Source organism: Pelophylax lessonae (assembly GCF_965119305.1).
Source record: "Pelophylax lessonae genome assembly, chromosome: 4".
NCBI classification, from domain to species: domain Eukaryota; kingdom Metazoa; phylum Chordata; class Amphibia; order Anura; family Ranidae; genus Pelophylax; species Pelophylax lessonae.
In genome coordinates this window covers 400,430,222-400,444,747 of record NC_138771.1, presented here as the reverse complement: position 1 = coordinate 400,444,747, position 14,526 = coordinate 400,430,222, and the positions used below count along the sequence as shown (strand labels likewise).

The window sequence follows — 14,526 nt, the reverse complement described above, 5'->3', positions numbered from 1 at the left end:
GCCAAACTGGAGTAGCAAGTCAAGCTGGAATAACGAGATCCTACACCGGCTCTACTTACCAATAGGTCTATTTTATCCCTTTATCTGGTAAGCAGATTGGATTGTCCTTATCATTTTACAAAGACTATTTTCACAGCGCCGCAAACCTACAACATTTTCAAGCTTCCAGATAAGCAGACCTTGCTTTAGCACAATTGATGTAGAATTAACATTATGAACTAGTAAACTTACTGCATCATTAGGCAATTTTTGTCCATACCTTAGAACAGGGGTCTCCGAACATACTAAACAAAGGGCCAGTTTACGGTCCTCCAGACTTTAGGAGGGCCGGACTGTGCCCAGTGGGAGTAAACAATGCCCCATTTTTTGTATTAGGAGGAGAAATAGTTGGTGTCAGTGGGAGGAGTAGTGCCCCATTGTTGGTGTCAGATAAAGGAATTATGCCTCAAGGGCTGGATAAAGACAAGCAAAGGGATGCATCTGGACCCCAGGTCGCAGTTTAGAGACCACTGCCTTAGAACTTTGTAGGCAAAAAATATCCTGAACAGTCGCTGGTCTGGTGAAGCTTACAACTAGATATGCCCACAAGTGTCAAACACACTAGAGTCCTCTAGAGCAGTGGTCCTCAACTCCGGTCCTCAGGACCCACTAACAGGCCAGGTTTGCAAGATAACTAAATTACATCACAGGTGATCTCATTTGCTGCTCAGTGATTACAGTATTCTAGTCTGCATCTCCCCAAGGTGATATTTAAAATCTGGCCTATTAGTGGGCCCCGAGGACCGGAGTTGAGAACCACTGCTCTAGAGCACATCTTCACATTTTGTGATAAATATGATATTGTAAATCAAGGTAACAAAGCAAAACAATCTATTTTGTATAGAAAAACCTGCCAAAAGTCTGAAAAATGTAAACATGCTAAAAAAAACCCAAAAAAAACAAAACAAAACAAAACAAAAAACGGAGGTTACCTTCAGTGAAAAGCTGATGTCCATCAAGTAGGTCTACAAATATTTGCAGTTTAGATTGAGTTGGCTGTATCTGTGACCCTGCCTTCTGAGCCTCCTTGCTTTTCAATGAGGTTACCCATCATATCAAAAGACAAATGGAGGGCCCACGAGGCAAGACAAGCAGAACCAATCATGACTCAAGAAAAAATTCTGTTTTTTAATATTGTCAGAAGCCCATGCAAATTTTCACTAAAGGTAAAGATAACCTCTGCTTATGCAATTTCTCTTAATATGTTCAGCTTGTGAAAAAAAAAATGAAATTCGGGTACAGCCTAAACACAAAGCAACAAGGTAAATAGAGGGTTGCGATAAGGATAAAGTGGTATTATAAATATATACAAGACATATTATAGCATAAACTCCAAAATAATGAAGTGCTCAATATATAAATTATTAGGACCAAAAAAACTACATCAATATACCATAACCAAGTGCTCAAAAGATCAGTGCAAAGACTCAGTTCATAATCCCCAGTACAAACACTATATGTAAGAGGTTTTCTCGATGAGGACCCTTCACCTTCCCTCCTGGGTGTACTCTCAAATTCAATATCTGACCCTTGATACAAAGGTCATATAACACGTACCTTTAAAATGTTAGCCAGGTACTCAGGCTCAAGCAACTCCAGCAGGGATGGATTCCTCTCTACCACCAACTGCCAGCTTGAAGTCTCAGGATTAGTAGATGGAAAGGTCAGGGTCAATCATTCACAAAAGACAGGGATGACAAAACAGAGAATATAGTGCTCACAGCTGTATTGATTAAAAACAAAATAAAATAACCATAAATATTTCACTCTCATTCTTTGAATATAAGCACTGCAAATAAAAAAAAAAAAAAAAAAAAGAGAACATTTGAGCGTACTGTGGTTATTTTATGAAATGCAGCAGTGAGCACTATATTCTCTATTTTGTCTTCCCTGACTTGTGTAAATAATTGAGCATGACCTTTTCATCTACTAATCCTGGGACTACAAGCTGGGAGTTGGTGGTAGAGAGGAATTAACCCCTGCTTGGTGGGGTTTGAGCCTGGGTACCGGTTTTACATTTTATAGGCACATGTTATCTGACCTTTGTCATGAGGGTCAGGTGTTAAAGGTGAGAGTACACCCAGGAGGGTGCACTTCTTAAAGGATACGTTCACCTTTTTTTCTTCTAAATGCAAGCTCCCTATGTACCAATATACCAATAAAGTACCTCTGCTGTAGAAAAATTAAAGCTTTTGTTGATTTTGAGAACAAGCCCTTGCTGTACTTCTTGGAAAGCTTCATCACTGCCTGATATATAGATTTGGGACAGAGAAACCAGTAAGACACAGGAAGGAGTTTACCAGCTGACCTTATTAGCATCCGGCACTGACCTCTTTAGAGCCTCATTGCCCTACAGCCAGCAAAGTAGCTCATGGGACATTTTGGTGTGTTGCACTTTGCATGCTTTTTACTGTGCGTTTTGCAGCTCCTAGTTCAATAGTTCATTTTAGTGTATAAAGCTGGCCATACACTATACAATCGGATTGTATAATCTTTAGATCTACCATCAACTATGTAGTGCAAGGGCCTGCCTGATTGAATACAGAGTGACTTGATAGATTGTGTCGTCTTATTATATAGTTTTGGTAAATCTTAAGGAGGTTTTTACATAGATTATACAATCAGATTGTATAGTGTATTTCCACCTTTATACACCTAAAATTACCTGGTTGTGCTTTCAGTGCCAATAATTGTTAACAGTACACCCAAAACAGAAGCAAGCATTTTGCCACATGAAAAAAATTACAAATTTAGCACAGTGCAAAACATACAAACTCGCACCATGCCAAAATTTCCCATGAGCTACTTTGCCACGTGTAGCACAGCTAATTGCAATCAATGGGCTGCCCTATGGGTGTCACTGGAAAAACAAGCCAAAAAAGTGCACTCCTAGGTGGTGGTATAATGAGGGAGGTGTAATCCAGACTGGTAATACATGCCCTTTCACACCCTTTTCTGCAATGCAAAAACACAGAGAATGAGGGGAGTACAAAACATGCAACTCGCACCATGCCAAAATTTCCCATGAGCTACTTTACCACGTGTAGCACAGCCAATTGCAATCAATGGGCTGCCCTATGGATGTCACTGGAAAAACAAGCCAAAAAAGTGCACTCCTAGGTGGTGGTATAATGAGGGAGGTGTAATCCAGACTGGTAATACATGCCCCTTCACACCCTTTTCTGCGATGCAAAAACACAGAGAATGAGGGGAGCTGACCTACAGGAAGTGATGCAAGAAGAAAGAATGTTTTAAAATTCAGACAGAAATATGAAATTTCAAACTAAGTGGATGAAGTGAGACAGGAACATTTTTTTTATATATAAACACACATACATTATACATTGATATACATATACACACAGAAATATGAATTTTCAAACTCTGTGTAGATGAGGTAAGTGAGAGATAAGAACATTGGGATTGCTGGGCCAGAAATTATATTACAAAAGGATACTATTTATTATGAAAAGTGAATTTCTGCCTGAAAAGGTGAACTTAGCCTTTAAATGTAGCATCTGCAAAGGAGATTATGGAATGAGTCTTTGCATTTTGGACTTTTTTTTGCACTGATCTTTTGAGCACTTGGATCTTGTATAGTGATGTAATTTTTGGGTCCTAATTTCTATATTGAGCAATTCACTGATAGTGGGGTTTTTTTTTTTTGCTATAAGATGATTTGTATATATTTATAGTACTACTTTATCCTTTGCACAACATGTTTTTTTTTTTTTTTCAAATAATTTTTATTGAACTTTCTCATAAACAGGTACAGTTAACGTAGAGGCAGGGTAACAAATGTAATTTCTGTTGTACCAGTAAGCAATAACAAAGACAGAAGAGGAACAATGGTAAAGTACAAGACATGGTAATCACCTGGTTTTAACACAGTCAGCACACTGATAATTGTATGAGGGAACGGCTGTCCCGTTATCCCCGGATACCCCATTGGGAACAGACTGTATGCTTGGGGGGGGGGGGGGGGGGCACTCCTATTCCCTGCTTGTTTCACTTCAAACTTTATGGTTTGCCCTAAGAGTTGGGCCAAATGTCCCATGTCTGTTTGTGTTTCTCGAGATTTCCAGATTGAACAGCCAAGCAGTATTCATATTTTCGTATCATAGAAATGTGTTGTTTGACTTCTAGCACACTAGGTTCAGTGATGGATCTCCATTTACGCGCTATAATTAATTAAGCGGATAATATATTTATGACTAAGGGTCTGGGTTGAACTGTTCAATGCCTATGTTAAGGATCGCTAGTGAGGGTGATGGAGTTAGTAAATACCCCGTGGTTGAGGATATTAGCAAAAATATTTGATTCCAGAAACTTTTTAAGGACAGACATTCCCATAGGATATGAAAGAGGGTTCCCTTATTCGAGCAACCTCTCCAACATTGATTATCATCTATGCTGGAGAACTTTGCTAGTTGGGTAGGCGTGAGGTACCATCAAAGGGGTATTTTTGGGACAGTTCCCAGTAGTTGATACATTTAAAGGATATGCTGTTATAGTGTATGGCTTTAAGCCATTGATCATCCGTGGGGTGTATTTGCATCTCAGATTCCCATTTTTTATGTGCTTGGGATTTAATGAAGGTTAGTTTAGCTCGAATTGCATTGTAGAATAGTGAGATGCCCTTTGTTTTGGGTTCTGGATTCATCCAGAAAGAATGCGCTGTTTTAGGAATTAGTAGATGTAGTTCTGGGTGCTTCCGCAAATAGGAGGAAATTTGGATGTGTAGATAGAAACTATGAGCAGGCAAGTAATGTGTGGCTCGTAGTTCCGATAAGGGTTGGAGGGTGCCTCGATGTGTTAGTTGGGTTAATGGGGTTTTCAGGAGAGTGGACCCGTGGTGGAGAGAGATGTTTGGGATGAGGAATCCCAACGTTTCTAAGGGAATTTCAATCAATGTGTCCGTGGTCACAGATGTTTTAGGGGATAGAAAGAAGTTCCATGTGGCTATGGCTGCAGCAATGGTCGGGTGTTTAGGATTGTGTACTGGTTGTCCCAATTTTTGTACAAATAAGAGGGAGCTTAAGTCTCCTTGAGGGATATAGAATTGTTCTATATCTCGCCATTGTTTCCTGTGTGCGCGGGTGTGAACCAATGTCTAAGTTGGTTGAGAATCACTGCATAGTAGTAGTCTCGTATATCGGGAAAGCTCATTCCCCCAGCCCGTTTGTGGCGTGTAAGAGTAATGTAGTTGCATCTAGGTTTTTTTTTCCGCCCAAACATATATTTTAAAGATTAGTTTAATGCTGTCGAAGAAGGACATTGGTGTTTTTATAGGTAGTGCTCTGAAGATATACAACAATTTAGGTAAGGTTATCATTTTCAATGCCGCCATTCTTCTTGCCCAGGATAGGTAATGTTTGCTAATGTGTTGGAGATCTTTTTTGCACATATGTAGTAATGGGAGATAATTATATGTGAAAAGAGTGGACGTGGATGGCGTCAAATTGATGCCTAAGTATGGCATTGTGGATTTAACCCAGTGGAAGGGAAATGTGGCCTGGATTTCCGTTTCCATACGGTTGTTGACATTAACACCTAAGATATTAGATTTATTGTCGTTTATTTTGTAGTAAGAACATTGGTTGAACAACGTAAGTACCTTGTGAACTGCTTTCAGGGAAGAAACTGGATCCGTCAGTGTTAAAATGTCGTCAACAAATAAGGTGATTTTGTATTCCCTACCGGCAATCGGAATTCCAGCAATAGAGTTGCGTTCTCTTATTAATTGAGCAAGGGGTTCCATCAATAAGGTAAAAATTAGAGGGGAGAGTGAGCACCCCTGTCTTGTTGCACAACATGTTTTTTTTTTTCAATATGCTCAACTTGACTTGCCCAGGTTAGTAACAGTTTCCAACTTTTTGTTGGTGAAATAAAGTTCAGTCTACAACTGTATCTAGTTCTATAGTCACAGTTTACACTATCACTTTACATCGACATTGTAATAGCAATACAAACAGTCTTTTTTTTACAATCCTTTCATGTTGCGATTGCTGCCTAGTGGACATCTCTTTCCACAACTTCCTGGATCCCTGCTTTTCATTCATTACTTTTGATTTCTAAGAACTACATATCCCATGGTACCTTGCCGCCTGTAAGCAGTGATTCCTGTAGCGACTTTGACCCTGAAACTCCACCTCTTAGCGCCTCTGTAGTTCAGAAAGCAGGCTCCGTGAAACGTGACATCAGTGCCGACTCACAAGGCATAATGAGCACATGTCATGGAAAGTTAGAGGAGGCCACTCCGGAAGAGGTTCTGGGATCCAGTGTCAGCTAGCTGTAAAGGGGGTACCTAGGTTGAGATCCCTGAAGCTACAGAGGGGGTACATAGTGGACCCTGAAGAGTTCAAGGTCAAAGGGGGTACCTGCAGTTTGGGCCCTGAATTGTATAGAGTGTGCCAGTTAAAGCGACAGCTATACAGAGTTCTACTACATACTACCTCAAGCTGTGCCAGGCGGGGGAAAGTATTCAGTGACTTTCACAGTACAACAGTGTCAGGAGTTCTACGGTTCTCAGTCTTGGATTTTCTGGACTATAAGTCAAGGATCCAGCACTTCTTTTGTTCTACAGAGTGTTCTCAGTGTCAGTGAGCTTTGGCTGGCGTCAAGGAAGCGCCAATGGGCATTTCGGGAGTAAAGTCCCAATTGTAATTAGTTAAGCCTCAAGGAGTATCCCACTCATTTCCTTCTCCCATCCCCTTAAAATACAATAAAAACCACAAACAAAGATGGCAGAGTTGTCTCTGCTTCAGTTGTCACACCTGGGGACTCAGCTCACATGGGCTGGAGAGGATTCCGGTACTAATGGCATACCCACATCAGGCCATAGGCCTGGAAACCTTGCTACATATAAAAAGTAGAAATCTCTCCGAAGTGAAAATTCTTCCACTTACAATCCTTGTGACTGTAAGTGGATGATTTCCACATTTCTCTTGTCTCGGTGACAACTGTAAAAATCACCTTTTGCCCTAGTTACTGTATAATGCTAACCAACATCAACAGGGAAAATATTTACTTTAATTTCCCCAGTATTCATTAATTACCCCCTTGTAGTAAGCTGAAATATTATAGAAGAATGTGTGCACCTCACCTGCGCTGTTATCTTGATGTTTTTCTCTAGTTCTTCTCTTCTTTTTTCCCTATGAAAAACAATAAAACATTTTTTTTATATATAAACACATATACATTGATATGCATACATACACACAGTGAAAATGTATTTCCTGAGGAATAGTATGTGTCAAAAACAAAACACATATGGCATACACATTACTGCATTTAAACCTGTTCCCCATTTGAAATTGAACATACTGAAAATAAACAGAACAACAATGCACTACTTAAATAAACTAAGTGGAATTATGCCTCAAACTGATTTATTTATTTTGAGTGGCATGTGACAAGGATTAAAAAGAGGGTGGAGGGAATGGCGCTGTCTGATATCGTAAAATGAATGAGGGCCAATAGTAAATATAAATTATTAGAAATGATCAGTGACCATATTTAAAAGAGAGATAAATAGTATAAGAAAAGATGAAATAATTAAGATCCCCGGTGTTATGAAAAGAGGGGATTAAAGAACTGCATAAAATGTACTAATAAATATATATATAAAAAATGAATCACATATATGAAAAAAAAAAATGTAAGACGTATAAATATGTAAAATGTGAATGTGGGCCCAATAAATTTATACACAAATTGCTAAACCCATAAATATATAAACGTCAAATCCATAAAAAACATACAGTCATAAATAAAGTGCAAGAAAACCCACACAGGGGTGAAGAAGTCACTAAAACTAAAGTGACAAGTGCATGTGATGTAGAATAATATGCTATAAGGTGATAAGGTGCAATCAACACGAAGTGGTGAGTGTTAAAGTGCTAGTAGCGTTAAATCCCAATTTAATGTGGATATACACAAATACAGATATGTGACTTAAAAAAAAAGGAAAAAATATAAAAATATAAAAAATATATATAAAAAAGAAAGTCCAATGGTGCACAAGTGCTGGAGTGATGAAAATTCTCTCAAAAATATATTAGAACAGGTGTCAAACTTTAGATCAGCAAGATGCAATAGGTAACCCCGTGGTGGGCAGTGAGGTGCTCGGTAACCCCTATGGTAAATAGCACACTCACCGGAAGTACCCACCCCACACAGGGATAAAGAGTGGGTATAAGTGGCGTTCCAATGGTAGATCCTAATCTCCTCTATCGGTCCTAGGATGGGACATCTATGGGGTATCTGGACAGCAGCAATCCTAGGTTGAGCTGGGGTCAGATGGTATTGGCTGGGTGGGGACAGTGCTGGATCTTAGGACAGGTCAGTGTCTGTTTACTAAAAGTCAGCAGCTACAGTTTCTGCACGGTCATGCGACACTGTACCCCAAAAAAATTGATGTCCCTTTTTCCCCCACAAATAGAGCTTTCTTTAGGTGGTATTTGATCACATTTGCGTTTTTTATTTTTTGCGCTATAAACAAAAAAAGGATGACAATTTTGAAAAAAAAAAAAAAAAAAAGTACTTTTTACAACATATCCAATAAAAACATGTAAAAAAAATTCTAGATTTCTTATTATTTAGGCCAATATGTATTCTGCTACAAACTTTTGGTAAAATAAAAAACAGTATGCGTATATTATGTGGTTTGCGCAAACGTTACAGCTTCTACAAACCATGGGATTTATAGTATACTGGAATGTTTGTTTATTTTTACTAGTAATGGCGGCAATCAGGGACAAATTGGACACTGATACTTGACACTAATACAGTGATCAGTGCTAAAAATATGTGCTGTCACTGTACTGACACAGGCTGGGAAGCGTTAACATTGGCGATCAAAGGGTTAACTGTGTCCCTAGCCTGTGTTTCTGCACTGTGTGGGAGGTGCTTTTACTAAAGGAAGATATGGTTCATTGTCCCTGCTTTGCAGGATCACAGGATCCATGCCTTCCCTACTGACAGAACGACAATCTACCTTGTTTACATAGGCAGACTGCCGTTCTGCCTCTGTAACCAACAATCAGCAGGTGCCGGCGGACAGAGTATGCGGTACCGGCTAATCAGCTCCCGCTGTGCATAGCGCGCATTCACACCCACTTCCCTGGAAGTGCAGGGTGACGTATATACTGTATACACTTAATATATATATATATATTAATAATGAATAATTTGACTTGTTCTCAGATGTTCTACAGTAGTTTTTGAGAAGTTTTGTGTCTATTTGGAAAACTGGGTATTTCAGGGTAAGTACTCTTAAACATACACTGTATACTGCCTGTTATTTTATAACCGACAAAATATACAGTGCCTTGCGAAAGTATGCGGCCCCCTTGAACTTTGCGACCTTTTGCCACATTTCAGGCTTCAAACAAAGATATAAAACTGTAATTTTTTGTGAAGAATCAACAACAAGTGGGACACAATCATGAAGTAGAACGAAATTTATTGGATATTTCAAACTTTGTTAACAAATAAAAAACTGAAAAATTGGGCGTGCGGAATTATTCAGCCCCCTTAAGTTAATACTTTGTAAGCGCCACCTTTTGCTGCGATTACAGCTGTAAGTCGCTTGGGGTATGTCTCTATCAGTTTTGCACATCAAGAGACTGAAATTTTTGCCCATTCCTCCTTGCAAAACAGCTCGAGCTTAGTGAGGTTGGATGGAGAGTGTTTGTCTCAGGTCTTTTGCAGACTCCATCAGGTTTTCTTCCAGAATGGTCCTGTATTTGGCTCCATCCATCTTCTCATCAATTTTAACCATCTTCCCTGTCCCTGCTGAAGAAAAGCAGGCCCAAACCATGATGCTGCCACCACCATGTTTGACAGTGGGGATGGTGTGTTCAGGGGGATGAGCTGTGTTGCTTTTACGCCAAACATAACGTTTTGCATTGTTGCCAAAAAGTTTGATTTTGGTTTCATCTGACCAGAGCACCTTCTTCCACATGTTTGGTGTGTCTCCCAGGTGGCTTGTGGCAAACTTTAAACGACACTTTTTATGGATATCTTTAACCACTTGCCGTCCGCCTCACGAACATATACTGCGGCGGTCAGCCCCTCACAGGCAGAGTGACGTATCGGTACGTCACTAGCCTGGGAGGGTCTGGGGAGCGAGCGCGCGCCGCCGGCGGCGCGCTCCCGCTCCCGCGCGGTCACGGACCCCCCCGCGCTGGTCACTCTGCGATCGGCGGGGGAGAGGGAGAAAGGCAGGCAGCTTGTGTAAACAAGCTGCCTGTCAGTTCTCCCTGTGTAGAAAGTAACACTTATCATACGGTTCTACTATGTAGAACCGTTGATCAGTGTAACTACACCTCAAGCCACAGCCAATCACAGTTAGAATCACGCCCCTAAGGACACACACAGTCCCTCCCTCTCAAATAAAGTTAACCCCTTCACTGCCAGTGTATTTTTACAGTAACAGTGCATATATATAGCACTGATTACTGTAGAAATGTCACTGGTAACCCCAAAAGTGTCAAAAATGTCAGTCAAGGGTCCGATCTGTCCGCCGCAATGTCGCAGTACCGCAAAAAATCGCAGATTGCCGCCATTACGCGTTAAAAAAAAACCAACAAAAATGACAAAAATCTTTCCCTTTGTTAGTAAACGCGATAACTTTTGCGCAAACCAATCAAAATACGCTTTTTGCGATTTTTTTTTTTTTTACCAAACATATGTAGCATAAAACAAATTGGCCGAAAATTTTAAAAAATTTAGATTTTTATTTTTTTTGGGGGGAATTTCATATAAAAAAATGTGAAAAATATTGTTATTTTTGCAAAAATGACGCTCTTTTTTTGTTTATAGCGCGTGATCAAAAAAATCGCACAGGTGATCAAATACCGCCAAAAGAAAGCTCTGTTTGTGGGAAAAAAAGGACGTCAAATTCGTTTAGGTACAGCGTCGCACGACCGCGCAATTGTCCGTTAAAGTCACGCAGTGCCGAATCGCAAAATACCCCCTGGTCAGGAAGGGGGTAAAATCTTCTGGGGCTTAAGTGGTTAAGAAATGTTTTTCTTCTTGCCACTCTTCCATAAAGGCCAGATTTGTGCAGTATACGACTGATTGTTGTCCTATGGACAGTCTCCCACCTCAGCTGTAGATCTCTGCACTTCATTCAGAGTGATCATGGGCCTCTTGGCTGCATCTCTGATCAGTCTTCTCCTTGTATAAGCTGAAAGTTTAGAGGGACGGCCAGGTCTTCGTAGATTTGCAGTGGTCTAATACTCCTTCCATTTCAATATTATCGCTTGCACAGTGCTCCTTGGGATGTTTAAAGCTTGGGAAATCTTTTTTTATCCAAATCCAGCTTTAAACTTCTCCACAACAGTATCTCGGACCTGCCTGGTGTGTTCCTTGTTCTTCATGATGCTCTCTGCACTTTAAACGGACCTCTGAGACTATCACAGTGCAGGTGCATTTATACGGAGACTTGATTACACACAGGTGGATTCTATTTATCATCATTAGTCATTTAGGTCAACATTGGATCATTCAGAGATCCTCACTGAACTTCTGGAGAGAGTTTGCTGCACTGAAAGTAAAGGGACTGAATCATTTTGCACGCCCAATTTTTCAGTTTTTTATTTGTTAACAAAGTTTAAAATATCCAATAAATTTCGTTCCACTTCATGATTGTGTCCCACTTGTTGTTGATTCTTCACAAAAATATACAGTTTTATATCTTTATGTTTGAAGCCTGAAATGTGGCAAAAGGTCGCAAAGTTCAAGGGGGCCGAATACTTTCGCAAGGCACTGTATATAACATCAACTGACTCATTCTTAGATACCTTGTAGTAATTTTGAAAAATGATTATGTCAATGTAGAATTGTAGAAATATATGAAAGTGATGGCAGAAAAAGACAGTAGTCCATCAAGTCTGCCCGTTTTTTGGTATCTTTTTTTTTTTTGTTTACTTTTTTTGTCTAAATATATCGATCTAGGTTTGTTCCAAGCATGTTTGAAGCCATTTACTGTTGACTATCCTACTACCTCTACTAGAAAAGTATTCCAATCATCAACTACCCTTTCAATAAAATAATACTTTCTAAAATTAGTTTTGCCTTTTTCTCCAGTTAGTTTGAGGGCACGTCCCCGTGTTCTTGAATTTGGTTTCATATTGAAAAAACTGCCCTCCTGAACCTTATTCACCCCCTTGATGTATTTAAAGGTTTCAATCATGTCTCGTCTTTCCTCCAGACTGTTCATATTAAAGTTTTACTAAACCCAGGACCCTACATTCACTATATCTGGTCTCCCACAGTACAGTACACAGAACGTGGAAATGCAATTATTTTAGTAAATATAAACTGCTAAATACCTTTTCTCAAAAGCAGTTAAAGCAGTCTTATGACTTTTATCAGTGTCTGAATAAAGCTTGTAGGAGTTGTTTTCATTCTCCCTCTGTCTGGATAGTGTTGATTGGCTCTGTGCTGATCACATTATTATTATTATACAGGATTTATATAGCGCCAACAGTTTGTGCAGCGCTTAACAAAATTAAGGCAGACATTACAGTTACAATACAATTTGGAACAAGAGGAATCAGAGGGCCCTGCTCATTAGAGCTTACAATCTAAAAGGGAGGGTCAATTGATACAAAAGGTAATAGCTGTGGGGGATGAGCTGATGGAGAAAGTGAAACAGTGTTATTAGTTAGTAGTCGGATAGGCTTCTTTAAAGAGAAGGGTTTTCCGGGATCGTCTACAGATGGATAGATTAGGGGATCTAATGCACCCACCCAAGGAAAAAAAAAACCTCTAGCAATACACACCAAACTGAGCATGTGCAGCTTGCCCCCCAGGCTCTGTCCTATCAGCAGATAGATTGGGGACAGTGGAATAAGGAGAGGATCAGAGAAGACAGGATCAAACAGTCTTTTTACACAATGCGAGGATTAACCCCTTAGGTTCCACAGTAAGCAGAACAAGCATTCTTTACTGCAAATACAGCCTGATTTTACTGTTGTGGGTTTAGTAACGTTTTAAGTTCCTTAAGTCGCTCTGAATATGTTTTTTTCCCCAGACCTTTCATCAGGTTTGTTACCCGTCTCTGGGCTTGTTCTAACTTAATATCTTTTTGTAAGTAAGGACTCCAGAACTGGACACAGTATTCTAAATGAGTTCTCAATAAAGATCTATATAGGGGAATCAGGACCTCCTTCCCCCTGCTGGTAGTCCTTCTAGTGATGCATCCTAGAGTTTCTACTCACTTTTCCCATTGCCTGGTCACACAGTTTGCTTATTTTGCAATCATCTGAAATAAGTACCCCCAAATCTTTTTCTTCTGTAGTGCTGGCTAACACTGTACCCCCAAGGTAATACTCTCTCAAGGCATGCCTGGGTTCCTTAAGGTTTCTTCAGGAGTGCCTTGGCAAAATGCCTACAAATTGCCCAAAAATTGTATACAAGCCAGCATTTGGATGAAGGTTGCCTTTTAGTTACATTAACTCACAGGTTTTCATTGTATATCATTACAACCTTCTAGCTGGCGTTCTAACGGCCAATGGCATCATCAGTTCATTAGGAGGATGTCAGTTGCCTGTGTAGCATCCTTGTTTGATCCTTCCCTGCCCCTCTCCATCAGCGCTAGGGTCACATTAGCTAAGTGATGTAGAAAAACTGAGGGAGAAGAGAAACTTTGGTGTACTAGTCAGTACCAGTTTGCAAAAGTGTATTTGCTTTAGAAGAATACATTGCCTCTAACATTGGGTGTCCTACTTTGATTTGTGGATGTTGCTGCATTATGTAAAGCTATTAAAATCGTTTTTACATTTGAAAATGGGTGTGCCTCGTGACTGTCCATAATTTATAAAGGGTGCCTTGACTAAAAAAAGCTTGAGAAACACTGCTTTAGCCAAATACATATCCACTGAACCACCCAAGGGTTAAGTCCTAGCTTGTAGAATTTTTGTGTTAGATCATTATGTGGAACTATCAAATGCCTCAGATGAATCAGGTCCTTGAGACCTTGATGCTTGGAGATGACTGCTCCTACTGCGATTTCCGAGGCGTCTACTTCGAGGATGTAAGGCAGGGCAGGATCCTGGTGGCTGAGGATAGGAGCAGAAGTAAACAGCTCCTTCAGGGCTGTAAATGCAACTTGCGACTCGGGAGACCAGTGGAAGCGGGTACCTTGTTTGGTGAGCAGGGTAATAAGGGCAATGATGGAAGGGAACCCCTTGATACATTTCCTGTAGAAATTTGTGAATCCTATGAAACGCTGAATCCCCTTTTTATCCACCGGTGTGGGCCAATCCAGGATGGCGGAGACCTTCTGAGGTCCATTTTGACCCCTTCAGAGGAGATTATTAACCCTAGGAATTGGATACTCTGCTGTTCAAATTCGCATTTCTCTGGTTTTGTGTAGAGCCTGTGTAGCCGGAGTCGGTGGAGTACCTTTTTAACGTGTTCTCGGTGCTGGGCCAGGGAGGAAGAGAAGACCAAGATATCGTCCAGGTAGACAAT

General features: G+C 40.2%; 1 protein-coding gene across 2 annotated transcripts in view; it reads right to left on the bottom strand.

Moving 5' to 3' along the window:
• Positions 1–14,526, bottom strand: part of TCF7 (transcription factor 7) — a gene marked incomplete at its 5' end in the record, with an annotated part of 1,449,389 nt that overhangs the window by 258,980 nt on the left and 1,175,883 nt on the right. For both annotated transcript variants that reach the window (XM_082255193.1, XM_082255194.1), the window contains one exon: positions 7,145–7,193. In XM_082255193.1, coding sequence (XP_082111319.1) covers positions 7,145–7,193 — 49 coding nt within the window. The remainder of the gene's footprint in view (positions 1–7,144; positions 7,194–14,526) is intronic.